This window comes from Manihot esculenta, chromosome 10 (genome assembly GCF_001659605.2).
Source record: "Manihot esculenta cultivar AM560-2 chromosome 10, M.esculenta_v8, whole genome shotgun sequence".
In the NCBI taxonomy this organism is placed as follows: Eukaryota; Viridiplantae; Streptophyta; class Magnoliopsida; order Malpighiales; family Euphorbiaceae; genus Manihot; species Manihot esculenta.
Window position 1 is genome coordinate 31801442 of NC_035170.2, and position 19121 is coordinate 31820562.

The 19121-nt window shown below is 34.9% G+C and overlaps 5 protein-coding genes across 10 annotated transcripts; 2 read left to right on the plus strand and 3 right to left on the minus strand.

The window, feature by feature from the left end:
- Positions 1-263: 263 nt before the first annotated feature.
- On the minus strand, positions 264-3603 carry LOC110624850 (box C/D snoRNA protein 1). Its single transcript, XM_021770250.2, has 5 exons — positions 3294-3603; positions 2411-2612; positions 1929-1997; positions 1685-1817; positions 264-1418 (listed from the first exon to the last, which is right to left on the minus strand). Exons 1-5 carry the CDS (start codon positions 3535-3537, stop codon positions 795-797), a joined length of 1272 nt encoding a protein of 423 aa, XP_021625942.1. The 5' UTR covers positions 3538-3603; the 3' UTR covers positions 264-794.
- A 2480-nt stretch (positions 3604-6083) lies between these two features.
- Positions 6084-8734, plus strand: LOC110625190 (G-type lectin S-receptor-like serine/threonine-protein kinase LECRK2). The gene has a single exon (XM_021770761.2). The coding sequence runs from the start codon at positions 6252-6254 to the stop codon at positions 8667-8669; it is 2418 nt and encodes an 805-aa protein (XP_021626453.1). The 5' UTR covers positions 6084-6251; the 3' UTR covers positions 8670-8734.
- A 99-nt stretch (positions 8735-8833) lies between these two features.
- LOC110625193 (protein SRG1) lies at positions 8834-10264 on the minus strand. Its single transcript, XM_021770768.2, has 4 exons — positions 9955-10264; positions 9611-9858; positions 9191-9518; positions 8834-9079 (listed from the first exon to the last, which is right to left on the minus strand). The coding sequence occupies exons 1-4, from the start codon at positions 10204-10206 to the stop codon at positions 8834-8836; spliced, it is 1074 nt and encodes a 357-aa protein (XP_021626460.1). The 5' UTR covers positions 10207-10264.
- Positions 10265-11127: 863 nt separating this feature from the next.
- On the plus strand, positions 11128-14068 carry LOC110625192 (zeaxanthin epoxidase, chloroplastic). 6 transcript variants are annotated; one of them, XR_006352264.1, is made up of 10 exons: positions 11128-11764; positions 11872-12034; positions 12121-12195; positions 12273-12373; positions 12485-12600; positions 12665-12876; positions 13163-13254; positions 13356-13571; positions 13660-13788; positions 13912-14068. XR_006352264.1 is itself a non-coding variant. In XM_021770766.2 (10 exons), the coding sequence occupies exons 1-10, from the start codon at positions 11334-11336 to the stop codon at positions 13914-13916; spliced, it is 1413 nt and encodes a 470-aa protein (XP_021626458.1). In that variant the 5' UTR covers positions 11130-11333; the 3' UTR covers positions 13917-14068. The 6 variants fall into 6 exon arrangements, 3 of the variants coding, with proteins under 3 accessions (XP_021626457.1, XP_021626458.1, XP_021626456.1); XR_002489533.2 differs by having other exon boundaries at positions 13660-13756; XM_021770766.2 differs by having other exon boundaries at positions 11130-11764; positions 13356-13476; positions 13660-13756.
- A 233-nt stretch (positions 14069-14301) lies between these two features.
- Positions 14302-18402, minus strand: LOC110625191. Its single transcript, XM_021770762.2, has 3 exons — positions 17724-18402; positions 17097-17643; positions 14302-15548 (listed from the first exon to the last, which is right to left on the minus strand). The coding sequence occupies exons 1-3, from the start codon at positions 18110-18112 to the stop codon at positions 14571-14573; spliced, it is 1914 nt and encodes a 637-aa protein (XP_021626454.1). The 5' UTR covers positions 18113-18402; the 3' UTR covers positions 14302-14570.
- Positions 18403-19121: the final 719 nt, after the last annotated feature.

The following is a 19121-nucleotide window of genomic DNA, read 5'->3' on the forward strand; positions in this document are numbered from 1 at the left end:
TAACTACGGCTTTAGAATGCCTCTTCTATTTGAACATAACAGAGTAGAATGGTCCAATTAAGAAAAGAAAATGTTAGGTTGAGTCATCCAGATTTCACTCCAGGGTATTATCTCTGCAAAATTAATTCCCACCACATAAACTTAAGTACATGAATGTTGTTAGAACTGTGAGATCCCAAGTTTGAATATCAATTCAAAAATGAAAAATTTTGGCATTTTCAACTAAAAACTAATACTATGAAGAATTTATGGACTTATCCTCCTTTAATACAAAAAGGGATAGATTGAAAGTTTGATAATCGAATCAAATTCTAAAATAAAATTCTGTACTCAATTCACAGGCACCATAAACAAACTGTGTAAGGTATATGCTGTAAAAACGCCAGCAAAGTGAAAAAACCATGAAAGTTCTGCAACCAAACCCACCTGACCATCCCCACCAAAGGGATGAAAGATGATAAACATCTGAGTTTCATTAGGGATGTACCTTGGATGTGCATATCAGGAATAATGGTAGCCAGTTCCAGTAAATGGAAGCATGAGATGAGACGGCTGGTATCAAAGTCATATGTTCCGACTGAGATCACATGTGACAAAGACTAATGCATATCAAATAGCATCCACAAACTTTATACGAGGGAAAGAATGTTTGCCTTACCATAAATCCAATGCATTCTGCTTCATACCCACTACAAGGGAACCAAAAATCTAAAACTGGAATGGCAGAAGTAATTTTCATGAGCTACTCCTTCAAATTCCAACCATCAACGTTCAATTCACATCCAGCATACAAATTACTCCACAATTTCCCCTTCTTCTAATTCCTCTTGCATCAATGAAACTCCCCTGGAATTCAACACGTCTTTCCTTTCTTCCAACTTTTCTTCCTTAGGAAATTCACCTCCCAAATCAAGAAAGTCATCAGGATTAACTTGTCCAATGAGATCCGAGTATGCATCCATCAAGCCTTGATCAAAATCAAAGTCCATATCCTCAAAAATTCCTGGTTCCATGGTCTGGGAATTGTAATGTGAATTATTGTCCAGTGCCTCTCTCGCCAAGGCATCAGATTGCTCATACAAAGTTTTCTCAGACGTATTCAGATGAGGGATTTCAGGTAGCGGACTCAAAATTACATTTTTCAGGAAATCATAAACCTGAGGATTTGAAGAGTCGTTATTTTCTTCTACCTCCTCCTCCCTGAAGGCAACGCCTTTTGGACTTGGGTGATCATTGTGAACAGGATTCTTAGATTCTGGTCTATGACTGACAGGTTTCACATCTTTGATAACTTCAAAATCATAACTTTGTGAAGGAAGAAAAACATGAATAACAGGATACTCCAAAATGACAACATTGGCCAGTTGTTGCCTTAAAGGGGCCTTTATGTCCAATTCACAGAAAGCTGACCTGGGTCCCTGAAAAACACAAATAAAAAATAGACACTAATAAATTAGCTTCTTTGATACTGGATCAGAAGTAATGAAGCAGCAGCACAGATTAATTTGGTCAAATGATGGAATGTAAATACTAGTCCCAATATATAATGTACAGCTCATAAAATATCGATACTCAATAGAACGTATGTAGCTGACCCAATTAGTTTGGATGGATCATCAGTTTGGTTGAGTTCACTATAAATGCATCAAAATAATGCATCATAAAAGAGTTCACTATAAAATACCTTCGGATATTTACGGACAAAAAACTTAAGAGAATCCAGATGCTCCTCACAGAATTGCCTTAATTGATGGTTCCATGGTCCAGGTTTTAGATGTTTCTCAATTACAGAGGATAGGTGTGTGTCCTCGCGTATTCTGCACAAATAATTAACCTCAGTTCTTTTGCATATCACCTTATGAAATAAAAACCAAGAGATTTGTCCAATGAGGAGAAAAACGCCATCAAGAGGCAGTGTAACTACTTACCCATGGTCTACTAAAGTAACATCTGTAGTGTGAAATCGCCACTCAATTGTCCAAGATATAAATTTCTTCCTGAAAATATAAGCACATATGTGAACCAACCACCTTCACAACTTTTCAAATCAAGATCTTTGACATACATAGGTCCCTTAGCATCAAACATGATAAAAAACAGGTGGCAACTAAAGTTAAATAGTACTACTAGCAAATTATCTCCAAGAGAAATAATATGTAACCCATTAAGATAATAGTAATATAAAGGAAAGATCTCGAAAGATATCAAGGTGATGCAAGTAATAAGGCTTTAAAATAATTCTAAATAGAGGCACGCATCTGCATAAGAAACCAGGAAAAATTTACAAATAAATAAAAAGTATGATATCAGAAATCTAAAAGCATATAGTCATCCAAAAAAGTTATTGTTATATGATTGAAACAATATGAATTTTTCGCAAGCTATGCTTATAGATAATAATTGAAATAACCTTTGGTTGTAATGAGATTGATTTTTCACCCTCTTTGACATTCCACTTGGGAGAAAAAGAAGCTTTGTCCTCCGGCCAGCAGCAGCACCCTTGAGGCTTCGAAGATGAGCTGGTAACTTATATTGAGAATATGCACACAATTTTGTTCTCATTCTCTGAGAAGAATCAGCAACCCTCTTCATTTCCTCAAGCAAATTATAATCTGTTTTCCAGGTTTACCAAACATTGCAAATGGCATTGAGCCGTAAGCAAAACTTTGTGAAGCACAATATAAATCATAAACCGCACACAAAGGGCTTTAAGAAACTCCAATCTTAACAAAAAATAATCTTCCCAGAAAATTTCTGTTAAAACCCAGCAACCTATACTCTTTCCACAAAAAGGACCCAAAAAAAAAAAAAAAGAGGTTCTTAAGCTAATTATTATCAACCTGAAATCTCCTAAATCATCAAAATGGCATTCAGTTATAAACAAGTGAGTGAGAAGGGAATTTAAACCCAACACATAAACACTTAAGATTGCAAATATTAGACAGAGTTTACAACGTTAAACACGGAATGAGAAAAATTAATTAAATAAATACGAAGACCAAGTGCGAGCAGGTGGCAATTGCCCATATTCACACATAATATTATAAAAGAGAGAGAGAGAGAGAGAGAGAGAGAGAGAGAGAGAGAAGAATAATCATCACCTAAAAGCTAGAGAAGAGCACGAAGTACATTCCTATAAGGCATTCAAATCGAACCCAGGACAGCAAAAACCCAGTATAAGTAGTTAACAACAGACCATTATCAAAACAAGCCATTAAAAATTCGGACACAATACAGCAAAACAAAATTTTCGAATACAAAAAAGCTCAAAATAACAAGTTTGAAGTTTGTACCAGATAAGAGGATATTATCATTGAACTGAGATAGAGGAACGAACTGCGTCTGAACCCGCTTTCCCGAGCATCCAGTGCGTTGTTTGTGAGCTTTGACACAAGGAAGGCTGCAAGAGCGAATAGAGCAGCCCGGGCATTTGTACTTTGATGGGTTCTGTTTGCACTCTTCGCATAGCATTTTTTGCTGCTCTTTAGGGATTGAGTTTCGTGAAGATTGATCCTTTCGTTGTTGCTCCTGCTCCATTGTAAGGAGAGGAGAGGAGAGGAGAGATTGGGGTTTAGAGCTTCAAGTGCACTAGGGTTTAACCAGGAGAATCAGGAAGGCGATTGATTTTTATTTCTCTCTCTTTAGGTCTTCGAAGCAAAACGCACCGTTTTACTGTGTTTGTTTTTTCTTTTTCTTTTTTCTTTTCCTTTTCTAGGGGAGATAAAAAAGGAGAAAAATAAGGAAAAATTATTTTTTAGTTTCTAAAATTTAACGTACTTCTGTCTCTCTATTTTGGCGATCCAATACTTAAGTTCCTCATTTTCTCTAAAGTCCAAATTCGTAGTTCTTCTGTCCATTTAAACCGTTTGGTCAAAGTGTCAAAAGTGAGATGTGATAATTTTTTTCAAAAATATCCTTCTTTCAATGTGAAATTCCTTCCGTCCATTTGAACCGTTTGGTCAAAGAGTCAAAAGTGAGATGTGATAATTTTTTTTAAAAATACTCTTCTTTCAATGTGAAATTTCAGAAGGATGAAGAAGAAGAAGAATTAATTTTGTCAATTCATGTGTTCCAAACGGCTATTTTGGACGGAAGGACTATGAATTTGGATAGAAAAGAAAATGAGTGACTTAAGTGTTGGGTCGCCAAAATAGAGGGACAGAAGTGTTAATTACGTTAAACCTCAGGGACTAAAAAATAATTTTTTCAAAAAAAATTAACTAAATAATAAAAATTATTTATAAATATAAACAATATAAAACAAACTAATTATATGATTTGAGAAAGTTACTATTTAACTTTTACAAGGTTATGTCCAACGGTGCATCAAATTAAATTTTATTTTAATGTCGGAAACGGTCTTTCAACACAATATTAAAATTCAGTATTTTTATTATTTAAATATTTAAAAATTTTTAATTTAATTCTTATTTTTTTACTTTTATAATATATTATATTTTTAATTTATTTTATATTTTTATAATTATAAAAATTTAATTGATATTAATATATTTTAATTATTTTTTTAAAAGCATAATATATTTCAATATGATAAATTAATTTATTTATAATATATTATATAAAATAAATAGAATGATTTATATATTATAATTAAATGACATATATTAAGTGAAAATATAGCAACAATACATTAAATATTTAATATTTCAGTAATTCAGATAGAATTTTATATAATAATTAAATCAGCAATATTCTAATAATTTTTATCTTAAAATTAATCATTGAATGAATTTCATATTAATTTTTATTTTTAAATAGTATATAGCAACACATTAAATATTTAATATTTCAATAATTCAAATGAAATTTTACATAATAATTAAATCAATAATATTTTAATAAATTTTATCTTAAAAATCTAGTGTTGAATGGATTTTATAACAATTTCTATTTTCAGATAATATAGAGCTTGAATATTTAATATTTCAGTAATTCAAATGAAATTTTACATAATAATTAAACTAATAATATTTTAATAGATTTTATCTTAAAATCTATCTTGAATGGATTTCATATCAATTCTTTTTAGATAGTATGCATCTTTTATCTCTATATTTTTTAATAAAGTCAAATAGAATATTAAATAATAATTAAATTATTCCGTTAAATGAATTTTATTTCAATTTTATTTTCTATCTCACATTTTTCTATTAAATGATGTATTTTTCTCAAATATAAACATATCTCATATTTTCTAATTTTTTTAAAATTTTTTGTATGACTATATTTAATTAATATTTTTTTATATTATTTTAAATCTCAATAGATAAAATAAAATATTATAATACATTCTCCATTAATCAATATTTTATATTCAAATTCTAAATATATAAAAGGAAAAATATTTTAATCTCTCTACAAACAGGGTGAATTGTACAAAAAATATATTACTTTATAAAATAATTTTATATTATTTTATATAATAACTTTATACTATTCTATATAATAATAATATAAAATATTTTAATATTTGTACAACGTAGTCAATTATCCTTTACTTGAGCTAATATTACTGAATAGAGTCCTAATCTTTACTCTCTTTCAAATGATGGGTAACCATTTGAAAGGGAGATCCCAACTTCGCTTCTTACCAGAAGAGAATGTTGCCATAGCCCTGCCTATAGAATTTGCATGTAATACTGTAAATTTCCCATTTCCACTTTCTCCAATATTAGCAAGAACTGAATTTTATTTGTGTAATTTGATTATGTGGGTGTAAAAAACTGTAGAGAGAATACAATCCTTGACTAACTGTAGAAAATTGTAAAAAGGTCCCTCTCAACTCAGAGTAAAATCAACTTTAAACATTGACCATTTTGCTTCTGAAAAGCCTAAATGCATTTTTTTATGATAAGATTGAAAATTTTGGTTAAACTAAGAACTGTATTTTCTCTCCAGGTGTCCTTGAAAAATTTTGTAAGCTTCTCTAGTGACCTCAACATGATATCTTTGACAAGTTTATCATCCATTCATTTCTAAACAAGTAATTTTCAAGTTTCTCCAAAACTTAATTGACTAAGCTTGCTTAAGCCAGAGATCAATCTCAAATACACCTCTTCAAAATTCAATCATGGATGCTGTTTTTCAGCCATTGACGACTTGGACTTTGAAACAGCGGTCATCAATTTCAATCTTGATTTTGATTTTAACTTTAATTTAATCTAATCTGATTTGATTCAATTTGTTTTAAACTCTGCAACCTCTTCTGTGCATGCTCATCTAAATTAGCCATGGCTTTTTTTCACTGCCTTGCCCCCTTTCTTCTTCTCTCTTTACCATTCCTTTTACAAGCACAAAATGCAAACATTAGTTTAGGATCATCTCTTATTGCTTCTGAGGATGCTTCTTGGAAATCACCTTCTGGGGATTTTGCCTTTGGATTTAGGCGTATCAACAATTTAGATCTCTTCTTGGTAGGCATCTGGTATGACAAAATACCAGCGAGGACATTAGTATGGTATGCAAATGGAGATAATCCAGCACCAAAAGGATCCAAGCTTCAGCTTACTAACAATGGCAACTTCACACTTACAGGTCCACAAGGAGAAGAAATCTGGAATCCCATGTCTAGAACTGATGGAGTTGCATATGCTGCTATGCTAGATGATGGGAATTTTGTTCTTTCAGGCAGAGATTCTAATTATCTATGGGAGAGTTTCAAGAACCCCACAGACACAATCTTGCCAACTCAAGAACTAGAATTTGGAGGAAAGCTATCTTCTAAGCAAACAGAAGACAATTACTCGAAAGGAAGGTTTCAGTTGTTCATGAAAACAGATGGCAATCTGGTGCTTCGTCCTATTGGCTTGCCCACAGATTTTCCTTATGGAGCTTATTACAAGAGCAATACAGATAGTGCTGATGAAATGAATTCTGGATACAGAATGGTTTTCAATGAGTCAGGCGATCTCAATGTCTTCGTCAGGAATGGAAGTGTTGTCAACCTCACAAAGGACAGAACAAAATTCCCAGGAGATTACTATTACAGGGCAACGCTTGATGCTGATGGAATTTTTGCACTGTATGCTCATCCAAGAACTCAAACAAATGGAAGCTGGGGGCAGACCTGGTCTGCCATTTGGTCAGTCCCAAATGATATTTGCTCTGATATGGATGGCATCCCCACTGATTTGGGTGGTGGTCCCTGTGGATATAACAGCTACTGCAGACTTGATGAAAAACGAAGGCCAATTTGTGAATGCCTTCCGGGATTTTCCCCATCAGATCCAACCAATAAATTGAATGGCTGTAAGCAGAACAGGATTCCAAATTGTCAGCAAGACAATGCAAAGCCTGAGGATTTGTATGTAATGCAGGAGCTGCCAAATACATACTGGCCACTTTCTGCAAACTATGAACAATTACAGGGGCTGAATGAAGATGACTGCAGTAGGCTCTGCCTTTCTGATTGCAATTGCATGGTTGCTGTTATAAAGGAGGGGACCTGTTTTATGAAAAAATTGCCACTTTCAAAAGGAAGAGTGGATTACAACACCTACGGGAAAGCTCTGATCAAGGCAAGTAAATCTGATGCTTCTTCTGATGAACCTTCTGTCAGGAATTCAAACATAGGGAAGAAAGATAGAGAAACTTTGATTCTGGTGGGAGGAGTGTTCTTAGGTAGCTCAGTATTCCTTAATTTCCTACTTGTAACAGCAGTAGCTCTGATTGTTCTTTACTCGAACAAAAACAGACTGAAACGAACTAAAACACCCAACATTATAGAAACAAATCAACGTATTTTTACATATAGAGACTTAGATGAAGCCACAGATGGATTCAAGGAAGAGCTTGGAAGAGGTGCTTTTGGCACTGTGTATAAAGGAGTGTTAATATCATCTAGTTCAAAAACCTATGTTGCAGTCAAGAAGCTAGACAGGATGGTGCAAGAAGGTGAAAAGGAGTTCAAAACCGAAGTAAGCGCAATAGCCAAAACCCATCACAAGAATTTGGTCAGATTGCTTGGATTTTGCGATGAAGGCTCAAACAAGCTTTTGGTGTATGAGTTCATGAGCAATGGCACATTGGCTAGCTTCCTTTTTGGAATATCAAGACCTGACTGGAACAAACGATTGCAGATGGCATTTGGGATTGCAAGAGGACTCACATATTTGCACGAGGAGTGCAGCACACAGATAATCCATTGTGATATTAAACCCCAAAACATTCTCCTGGATGATTCATTTACTGCAAGGATCTCGGACTTCGGATTGGCTAAGCTTCTGATGAGTGATCAAACTCGCACACATACAGCCATTAGAGGAACCAAAGGATATGTTGCACCAGAATGGTTCAGGAACATGCCAATTACAGCAAAAGTAGATGTTTACAGTTATGGGGTGATGCTACTAGAGATCATTTGTTGCAGAAGAGGCCTTGAAATGGAAAGCGAGAATGAAGAGGAAGTCATACTAGCTGACTGGGCCTACGACTGCTACAAAGAAAAAAGAGTAGATAAACTAGTGGAGCATGATGAGGAGGCAAGAAATGACATAAAAAGACTGGAAAAGCTAGTGATGGTGGCAATATGGTGCATCCAAGAGGATCCATCTCTGAGACCCTCCATGAGGACTGTGACACAGATGCTTGAAGGTGTTGTTCAAGTTTCTGTGCCCCCTTGTCCTTCCCCATTTAGTTCAATCTGCTGACACTCTTATCATCATTTAACACTGAATTTAAACCTTGAAGCATTAGAGAACACACAAGAGGAGATCTCCCACGCAGTTTTATTTATCATTACAGCAGCATATGATACAGCAATAAGCAAGTTAATTATTTATTGTAAAGCAGGGGTCTTTGCTAATATTATATATCAGATTTTGAGTTTGTCAATGAAGGGAATATCAGATCCAGGAGGTGAGTTGTAAAAGCATTCAAAATATTCCTCCAATGTCAAACTCTTGTACAGTGGTGGGCTTCCAGACTGAAGCAGTTGTTTTGCTGGACCAATTCTGCAAGATGAGCTTGGACAGCAGATAGTAACTATTGCAAGCCTCTCCTTTGATTTATTTACTACTGCTCTGTGAAATGGTGCTTTGTATATCCCATTGCTCATCATCTGCATCATCACATTTTTAATTACCCACCATTAAAAGAATGTTAATAATATCAAAACTAAAATATTAAATTCAATATTTTATTACAGTGCACAGATGTGCAGCTTTGTTACCTCCAAAATAAGGCCAATGTCCACAGTAAGAGCACCATCAATGGGTTCAACAAAGACCCAGTGGCCATCCTTGAGAACCTGTAACCCTGAAGTATCACTACATTCTTGCAAGAGAGTGATCCCATGGACATCAACGTGTGGGTGTATCCCTATAACTTTCTCAGGTTCAGGACAAGCTGGATAAAAATTCACCCTCATATCACATTTCCCTTCTTTATTATAAGACTCATAAAAATCTTCATCCTTTATCTGAAGCGCCATTGCTATGAACTTCATTATTGATACTGTCACCTTTCTCATCTCTTCAACATAATTCACCAATATTTCCCTGAGAAGATGATATAGTAAATATATTTTCTACCAAAGTCTTAAACTAGGGTATAAAATTGTAATATTTCATTATATTATATTATGTTATACCTAAATTTGTAAGGATTTCCAGGCCAAGATTCCAAGATTTTGCTTTGAAAGGGAAGAACTTTGATGAAGAGCATGTCTTGCCACTCAAGCTTTTGCTCTTCTGACATTACAAACAAATGGCCATAGCCTTCATTACTTCCAGGCCTCTGTGCCAAGTGCTTCTTCTCTTGTAAGGGAAGTTCAAAGAATTCTTCAAATTGCTTCCTCATGTTCCTCAGTGATTCATCTGAAACTCCATGATTTATTAACTGCAAAAAATTAATTCCAATCCTTAAGTTCATATCCAAATTTCCTCTTTAATTTCTTTATTAGTACATACTAACTTAATCTGATCAAAGATTTACCTGAAATATACCCCATTCTTTGCATGCAGAGTGAAGCTTGTGAAGCTCCACAGCTTGGGTCTCTGGGTTGACCATCTTGGTCATATCAATTAACGGCAGACGAAGCTGGTGATCACCAGAAGGAACGGTGATGATGTCGGAGAAGTCATCTCTGACATACCTAGGTGGGACTGTGTGGAGGTGTTGGCTTGCGAGCTCCTGTACACTTGGCACTGGGAGAGACCATCTCCGGCTATTTGGCGCCTTAGCCATTCAAGAGTTCTTCACTAATCAACAATATATATTTGTTTTAGTGAATATTGAAGCTGTTTATTAATTCAGACGCTCAGATTCATATATAAAATCATGGATTGGATTTTTTTTTTATTTTTATTTTTTTAAATCCATTACTTTTTTCTTCACTTTCTGAACATGGAAATATGTTTTAGATATCTTAAAAAGAAATAATGGACAATTTTTATAAGTTAATAGGATTTTAAAAGATAATGTAAAAATAAGAAAGGAACAAAAAAAAAAGTTTTATAATAAATAAATAAATTTAATTTAATTGTATTTATTTATTATACATACATTAAATAAGCAATTTAATTCAATAAGCTATGAGAATATCAAGGAGACACGCATGTCTCTCCTACCAAATCCATACAAAAGTCTAGCTACCTCTTGCATTTCTAAGACTTTGATGTATTCTTGCTGGTGAGAGGAGAAACTAGAGTTGCAGAGAAATTCAATTGATTGATTTTTTTCAATCTATTTGATTCAAAATTCAGAATTTTCAATCCATGTCAAAGGGTTAGAAAGGGTGATTTTTCAGTTAAATCGGATAATATCTTTTAATAGAAAGAAGAAAGAAGCAGTTGGGAATTGTAGGTGTGTAATTTAACAACAATACAATTTTTTTTCCTTTTCTTTAATCATTCTACTTCATGTTTTTAATCTAATTTATCAAATCAATTTATAGAAATTTTTAATTTGCTCCTAATTTCAAATTAGAATGATCTTATTCCAGATGGATTCTATATCAAGATCGGACGGTGGTCATATTCACCTTTGTCCCTTCTTTTTGAAGAGCTCTCTTTTCTTATAAGCCACCAAAAGGTAACTGTAAAAAAAAGTCATTAAAGTTTGTTTTTTTAATTATTATTATGGGTATGCAAATCCAGTTTTTCATGTCGTTTCCATCTGGGTTTTCTTGGTTCGTTTCTGTTAAGCTATTGTGTCATTTCACATCACTCTGGCACTAGGTAAGGAATGAGGCCAATAAGTTCTAAGTCTATCCTGCCTTATGCGCCTAATAATAGAGTAACCACTTATAAGCAGCAAAAACCATTACTTTACTTGTTAGTGACCAACTTTCCTCTGTTCTTGATCAATTCCCAATGGCTACACTTCATTCCTTTACTTCTTTCCACTACCAATACAAGAACTTTGATGGGTTTCTTCATTTTAGATCCAAAAAGTCTCTTACCAGAAGATATGCTGTGAGGTCTGAAGGAAGTCATCACGATCAAGATTCTTGTAAAGAGGGGGATGAAAAGAAGAGGCTTAGGATTTTGATTGCTGGTGGGGGTATAGGGGGTTTGGTTTTAGCTTTGGCAGCAAAAAACAGAGGATTTGATGTGTGCGTGTTTGAGAAAGATTTGAGTGCAGTGAGAGGGGAAGGTAGACACAGGGGTCCGATTCAATTGTTGAGTAGTGCTTTGGCTGTTTTGCAAGCTATTGATGAGAACGCTGCTAGGCAAATCATGGAAGCTGGTTGTGTTACCGGTGACAGGATCAATGGACTCGCTGATGGGCTTTCAGGTGACTGGTGTGTTGCGTGCTTCCCTTATGACTTGAAACATGATATTTTTTTTTTATGGAACTTGAAATTGGAGGTTAGTCTTTTCAATTGATTGTATCTTGTTCTTATTTCAGGTTTACTAAGTTTGATCTTTCAACTCCTGCTTTAAAAAAGGGGCTTCCTGTCACTAGAGTAATATGTAGAATGGCACTACAAGACATATTACTTGAAGCAGTAGGTTTAGACATAGTAATAAATAAATCTAAAGTTGTTGATTTCATGGAAGAATCTACCAAGGTAAGAGCATGTCCTAAAACCTAAAATTTCTGATATTAACATGCTGAGTTAGTGATCAGAGACACTTTTGCCGCACGGGTTATCAGGTTACTGTGTTTCTTGAGGATGGTAGGCAATATGATGGTGATGTTTTAGTTGGAGCAGATGGAATATGGTCAAAAGTAGGATTTCTTCCCTTCAAAATCATTTTTCTTCTTTATATCTCTACTTTCTCTGATTATGTTCCTCAATTACCTAGGTACGATCCAAGTTATTTGGGAAAGAAGACGCGAAATATTCAGATTATACATGCTATAGTGGGCTGACAAGCTTTGTTCCACCATATATTGACAGTGTTGGGTATGTGAATCTCTCATTTTGCCTTAGCTTCTGGCTAATGGCCATCAATAGATAAAGTTAGACAGTGTTTATGAATATTGGAATTTTTTTTGGTTGATGTGTGGGATGAAGGTATCGGGTGTTCTTAGGATTGAACCAGTACTTTGTTGCTTCAGATGTTGGACATGGGAGGATGCAATGGTATGCTTTCTACAAGCAGCCCCTTAGTAGTCCTGATCCTCCAGCAGGTAACTATGTTTTCTGCATGTCCTATGATTTCAACTGGAATTTTAATGTCCTCAAATGCTTCAGGCAAGAAGAAGCGGCTGCAAGAATTGTTTCATGACTGGTGTGGTGAAGTAACTGAACTAATATCAGAAACACCGGAAGATGTGATTTTGCGGAGAGATATCTTTGATAGAGACATGATCCACACCTGGGGGATAGGACGTGTGACTCTGCTAGGCGATGCTGCTCACCCAATGCAGCCAAATCTCGGACAAGGTGGTTGCATGGCAATCGAGGTATATATGATCATTCATGAGTTAACTTCTTTCCTTGAGAAGTCCATATCATAAGTAAGCACATGCAATTTTGCAAGCATGTGCACAAATGCCAGTTCTTGAGAGTTCTGGGAAGATAAATGAGCCTTTTCATGAACTCAAGCACTTATTCATTTTTTGGTAATTTCACGTGCTGTAACCAATATTTCCACTTCGGATATTTAATGGCCAAACAGTGTCATAAATTGCGCTCTTTATGAGTTCTGAAAGGCCAACAATTATTCTGGAAACTACATTATATGTGCAGGATTGTTACCAACTTGCACTTGAGCTTGAAAAGTTTGTCAACAGTAGGTTAGACTTTCAACGGTCCGGGGGGATCTCCTCTGCACTTAGAAGGTAAACTGTAGCACCTAAAACACAAGTTCCCTGCTCTTAGATGATAAATTGTAGAGCATAAATATGTGAAATACATTCTGGTATGGTTTTATTATGAACAGATACGAGAAGAAAAGAATGTTTCGTGTTAGTACAGTGCATGCAGCCAGCAGAATGGCATCAAAAGTGCTTACTGCTTATCAACCTTACATAGAGTTTGGATTTGGATCTTCTCCACTATCTGTAATTTTTTTCCTCCCTCGTTTCCTTTATTTGATTTTATCAGTGCATGCATATCCTCAGGCTTCATTGGATAGATGTAAATTTCAAATGATAAGGTATTTGAATTTGATATCAAGTTAAAAATTTATAATTTTTCACATTAGAAACATACAAAGAAATGGCATCATTCATTTTCGATTGCAGAGTATATCAACCATAAGGATAACAAAACCATCGGTTCACGTGGTGCGAATGTTTCTGCAAATTTTCTTGCCACAGTTCATGACTTGGATGATTGCTGGTAATGGGGAAGATGGCAGTTGTATATAAAAGGAAAGGATCTTACTAATATCCTTCCATTATGTTATAACAACTTTCTACTTGTTTTTAGCTTTAATCCTTTTCTTTTTTTCAAGGTACAGAAAATCAAATATTTTCATGTTGCTCTTCTTGCAGGTTAAGGCGAGAGGGAAAGAGAAGCATTTGACAAGATATTACGACCTCCAGAGTTTCACCTATGATTATGTAAATTAGTTAAATCTGGATATTGCCACATGTTTTGATAGAATCTGATTGTAGTTAGGTTTATTAATTTGAAGAGAATGATTGGTCACTTCCCAAAGTTCCAAATAAATTCCAGTTAACAGGAGAAGCTACACTGCTGCTGCTGCTGCTGCCTGATGAAAACTGTAAATTTTCTTAACAGTCAAATGAGATCTCAACCCTCAACTTTTTGCCTACTCCCAGGGTTCAAATTTGCTGATACTGCCACATAATTTAAGCTTTTCAGAAACCGTTGTCACATTCCACGCATAAAGAAGGGGGAGAAAAGAAAGAAATGATGGATAGAGCTAACCACACTTTTCATTTGATCTGAGACGTGTAAAATAAAGAATTAAGTGTTAATGACACAATGGTACATGGGTGAAAGAACCACAGACTACATGCTGATCCAGTTATATGAAGGCCTACACTAAAAAAATATACAGAATTCACTACGATGAATGAGCTTTTAGTGGTACCAAAGTCATTTTCTTGAACTGATATTTTGAGTTTGAGCCCTTGTCGAAGCTAAGGAACAAAAAGAAATAGCTATATTACATATAAGCCAATATCTACCTCCTGGACCGCTTTGTTGGCCGCTTGACTGCCTCCTTCCCACCACCTTCCCTCCCGCGCTTTCCTGAAACCCTGCTTGTCTCCACCCCCTTCTTTGATGGCCTACCAACATTTCTTTTTGATGGACTACTCTCCTCCACTTGTTTCTCATCGTTGTTTCTCCTCAAGATTCTTTCTTTCCCTTTTTCTACCTTCATAGCACCATCAGTTTTGTGATCTCCACCACCATTGACAGCTCCCCTTGTATTCTTTGATGTTTCAACTGGAGAATTTTTCTTTATCCTCTTCAAGAAATCCACAGCACTTCGTTTCTTATCCAATGCCAATGCTTCAGTCTTCTTCTTATCAGTTTTAGGAGCTTCAGACTTTTCAGCATCAGCTTTAATGGTAGGACTTGCATTTTGCTTCTTGCTTGGAGTACCTTTGTTGAGATTCTTGTTGCTTCTTCTGGAGCTTCTTGTGCCAGTTGCAGGCTTCTCCTTTGATTCTATCTTCAGAGTACTCTGTTCAACTATGGGTGGCTTTGGATCACTAGGCAGTTCATTGTCATTGCTATGTTGTTGTTGCTGCTGCTGCTGCTGCAGTTCAATCTTTTGTCCAAAGCTAGAAGGGGAAGGCTTCATCGACAATGAACTCCGTTTGCGACAGACTACAATGGGAGCTGAACCCTTGAGCAGTGAGTTTGATCTTTCAAGCTCACTTTTAGGCTGAGGTACAATATTTTGTGATGCTACTGTAAACTCAGATTTCTGGGTCTCTTTTTTCATTTCATTTGAGACAAGCAACCGAAGGTCATACGCTGCAAATGATTCAGTTGAGGATTTGGGAAAGAAAACAATAGCATTGTTGAAGAGAAGCAAGAGATCTCGATAAAATGCAAGGTTAGAAGAAGAATAGGATCCTTGTTCCAGCTTTGTTTGTATTGTTTCCAAATCGAGATGCTGCCTGACTATGTTTTTATACGCATCCGTTTCCTGAAATAACAAAAGCAGTATATAAATATTCTTCCTCAACAAGTATGCACAAAAATATGCATATCCATCACCCAAAAGGATTAATTGCTGGAACCAACTTTTACAAGATCGTCAAGACATGAGAAAAGGGTGCTTCTTATTTAAGTGTTGTGTCAGTTCTGACAAAAAAGATATATATATATATGTATGTAGACACACACACAAACACGGGAAGAAAGATGAAGTATTAAATGGAGAAGGGGAAGACTAAACTACTCTAAAACGTCAAACTCACTAGCCTTTTCTTTCCTACCAAATTCCTAGAGTTGGTAAACTCATGTACTAGCAAGTAGCATCATGGGTTTGGTACGGCTAAAACACTCTAAAACCAAATTTAACTTGAATTTAATAGAAATCTAAAACAAACCAAATCAAACAAGAGGATATCATCAAAACAAACTGAACCAAGCTGAACTTTTCCTTTTCCTTTTTATTTTTGTTTCCTATAAATAGAAAGGAGGCATATAAATAATCCTAATCTCTAAAACATCTGGCGCTACGAAATATTCAAATTTAGTTGATTTTCCTTAACATCATTTTCTTCATAATTTTCAAACTGACTGAATTAAATTACTACATAAACCAAGTTACATTTTTAAAGTGAGGCAATTCAATTTGAAATTTCGATTCAAACAGAATTGTTTCCATTGAAGTAACTGGATAAAACTAATACAAACAGGATGGCATGTTTGCTACATGTTTGTTGTTAGGCATAAATAATTCCCACGATGACCATATGGTTTTAAGCATGAGCAAAAAGCCAAAAAAAAAAAATAATAAGAGAAGCGTTTACCAAACTTTGGCAATTAACAGCACTATAAGAAGAGTAAAAAAAGAAAGCAAACCTTTTAATTTCACATTATTGCCTAATTTGATACAGAGAAGAGAGACTAGTATTTGGAAATTTTTAGACAAATTCCCAATATGAAGGAGGAAGTAAATATTGGAAATCCTTTTTTTATAGTAGATCCATTTCATATCTAAAAACATGTGCGATTCCACCTCACTCATCTCTGTTGCCATGAATTATGGGAGACAAAAGGAGAGTTTTGGCTTCCAGATGTATTCACAAAAACATAAATAAACTTAAAAGTAAATTAATAAAACGACAACGTGTGGTCCCTAAACTATTTTTGGACTCTAACCAAATAATTAATCCCACTACACCTTATTGTTGACCAATAAAAGCAAAAACCCAACGTATCCTCCTACAACCCGTCTTCTCACTTGGCTTCCAAAGATTGCTGTATTTTTTTTTCATAATAAAAAATGAAAATATATAAACATGAGAGATAATTAATCCATGTCGATCTATTGGGTATATTATTTTATTTTAAATATAAAAAGAATATTGCATTTCGAACCTACATTAATATTCATATTTCAATGTATTTGCGATAATCATATGATTAATCATTCCATGATTTGCATCCTTAAATTTATATAAAATAAAATAAAAGCGATAAGGAATTATTAATATTCCAAGTCAGAAAAGAAAAAAAAGACGACCTGAATTTCGAGCCGGCTCTCAAACAATGAACCGTGTCGATGGGCCCGAATCATTTGGATCAACCCAACCAACGGCTCAGATTTCTCAGTCGTCCCTTTGATCCCATCGCCTCCAATCTCTTCCCCTCTCTTCCTTTCTTTCCTTTTCCTTTTTCTCCCCAAACTCGCCGAGCTCTGTACCTCGCTGCTCAGCTGAGTCACCGAGTCACCCAATTCGTGAGATTCCTCACCCACTGGTTTCGAATTAGAAACGCTCAAAACCGGCGCCGCCTCACCCGGACCTTCCCGAACCGGCTCATCTTCTAACTTAACCCCATCCTTCTCGGCTGTCTTCTCTTCTGAACCGGTGGAGTTAGACTCGTTCACCGACCTATTTTCCCGGTCAGATTCTTCGCCGCCGGAAACCGAATCCTTCTTCTCCGGTTCGTCTTTTTTGTCGTTCTGTGAAGCCTCTTGTTCCAGATCTGGTATTCCTCCATCGTTTTGATTACTTTGCAAGCTTTTATCTCGCTCCTCCTCCAATCTTTTGACCTTTAGCTGCAGAGAACTGTGAAGGAGATTTTCAGATCTAAATCATGAAGAAAAAAATTTTCAAAAAAACTTGTAAAAAAAAGGCCTAGACTTTACAGGATTGAGACATCGTATCGCTGAACCTCTTGTTTGAGCTCAGCAACACGAAGCTTCCTCAGCTCTTCAAGCCATGGAATATTAACGACTTTATCAGCAGTGTTATTATTATTGTTGTTAATATTATCTTGTTCGTTACATGTGGTGGTGGTGGTGAAGCGACGGTGAAGGTCGTGGTATTTCTGCTGACAGTTCTCAGCGGTGGTGAGAAGGTGGGGGAGGGAGCTTTTGGTTTGGACTTCCATGGCAACAGAATCCCAGTTCTTGAAACCGTGGCGTTTGACGGCGCATGCTAAGAGAAGCTCGTCCCAGGTACCCCATGTCGGGTTGGGGTTGTGGGTGTGGGTTAGGTGGTGGCTGTGGCTCTGGTTTTGGCTGTGCTTCTCCATATGATTGGGGAAAATGGTGTATTAACTATATTGTATTCCGTCTCCTCCCTCCATTTGTTTTCAAAAAACATAAAAGCTAGGGTTTTTTTTTTTAAGCTATTTTTTATTTTATTTTATTTTATTTTTTGAAAAATGGGTGATTTGCGTTAAATATTTATTGGTTACGATTTATGTTGTAATACAGAGCAGAAGAAGATGAAGAGAAGATAGATTTAAGAGCATGAAGCATGGGAATTTGGAAGAATTCTCAACTTCTTGTTTTATGAGTTTTCGCGAGGGTCTTATATTGGGTTCAGTTTACCAAAATGCCCTTGCATTTTTATTGGATTGGGCTTGGGTTAGACCCGCCAGGCGCCGGGTCACGGCAAAACTATATTAATTTAATAGAAATCTAGACAATAGTTAATTGAATCGCATCTAAATTTATTGATTTCATGTTGGATCAAAATTTTTTTATTGTTAAAATTAAAATAAAAAATTGAGTTGTTCAAAACATTAAATTTAATTAAATCAAAATTAATTAAATTAAATAAAAATAAAAACAAAATAATTAATAAAGAATTAAATTTTATTAGATATTAAAAAATATTTTGAAAATAAGATAAAATTAAATAGAATTATAATATTTAATTTATATGTTATTATAATTTTTAAAAAATAGAGAATAATTTTAAAAATAAATAAAAATAATAAAACAAAAGAAAAGGAATATAATATAACATTTAATTCTAATGAAAATTTTATTTTATCAATAAATAAAATTCTAAAATCTAAAATTATTTGTAAATCAAATTGTGAATCTGGAAAGTTACATGGTAAATTAATCAATTTTTAAGAATTAACAATCCAATTTTCTGACATGAAATCCTTTTTAATTCCCACTTCCATATCAGCAAATAAAAGAAGATTACGTGGAAGACGATTAAGAAAAAGAAAAAGGAAAGAAGCTGACGTTAATCGATACGATATGGGATTTCCTCGAGTTAAGTGTTATGACTAAATGGGAATG

What these genes read in the sequence shown, in the direction of transcription:
- LOC110625192 (XM_021770764.2), top strand. Translation starts at nt 11,334, where the DNA reads ATGGCTACACTTCATTCCTTTACTTCTTTCCACTACCAATACAAGAAC. An exon ending in GATGGGCTTTCAGGTGACTG is followed by an intron (nt 11,765 to 11,871) that starts GTGTGTTGCGTG and finishes TTCTTATTTCAG; the next exon opens with GTTTACTAAGTTTGATCTTT. An exon ending in TTGGATCTTCTCCACTATCT is followed by an intron (nt 13,477 to 13,659) that starts GTAATTTTTTTC and finishes TTTCGATTGCAG; the next exon opens with AGTATATCAACCATAAGGAT.
- LOC110625190 (XM_021770761.2), top strand. Translation starts at nt 6,252, where the DNA reads ATGGCTTTTTTTCACTGCCTTGCCCCCTTTCTTCTTCTCTCTTTACCA.
- LOC110625191 (XM_021770762.2), bottom strand. Translation starts at nt 18,112, where the DNA reads ATGGAGAAGCACAGCCAAAACCAGAGCCACAGCCACCACCTAACCCAC. An exon ending in CGATACGATGTCTCAATCCT is followed by an intron (nt 17,644 to 17,723) that starts GTAAAGTCTAGG and finishes TCTCCTTCACAG; the next exon opens with TTCTCTGCAGCTAAAGGTCA. An exon ending in AGAGCCGGCTCGAAATTCAG is followed by an intron (nt 15,549 to 17,096) that starts GTCGTCTTTTTT and finishes TTGTTATTTCAG; the next exon opens with GAAACGGATGCGTATAAAAA.
- LOC110624850 (XM_021770250.2), bottom strand. Translation starts at nt 3,537, where the DNA reads ATGGAGCAGGAGCAACAACGAAAGGATCAATCTTCACGAAACTCAATC. An exon ending in GTTACTTTAGTAGACCATGG is followed by an intron (nt 1,818 to 1,928) that starts GTAAGTAGTTAC and finishes TTATTTGTGCAG; the next exon opens with AATACGCGAGGACACACACC. An exon ending in TTGTCCGTAAATATCCGAAG is followed by an intron (nt 1,419 to 1,684) that starts GTATTTTATAGT and finishes TGTGTTTTTCAG; the next exon opens with GGACCCAGGTCAGCTTTCTG.
- LOC110625193 (XM_021770768.2), bottom strand. Translation starts at nt 10,206, where the DNA reads ATGGCTAAGGCGCCAAATAGCCGGAGATGGTCTCTCCCAGTGCCAAGT. An exon ending in AAGAATGGGGTATATTTCAG is followed by an intron (nt 9,859 to 9,954) that starts GTAAATCTTTGA and finishes AATTTTTTGCAG; the next exon opens with TTAATAAATCATGGAGTTTC. An exon ending in ACATTGGCCTTATTTTGGAG is followed by an intron (nt 9,080 to 9,190) that starts GTAACAAAGCTG and finishes GTGATGATGCAG; the next exon opens with ATGATGAGCAATGGGATATA.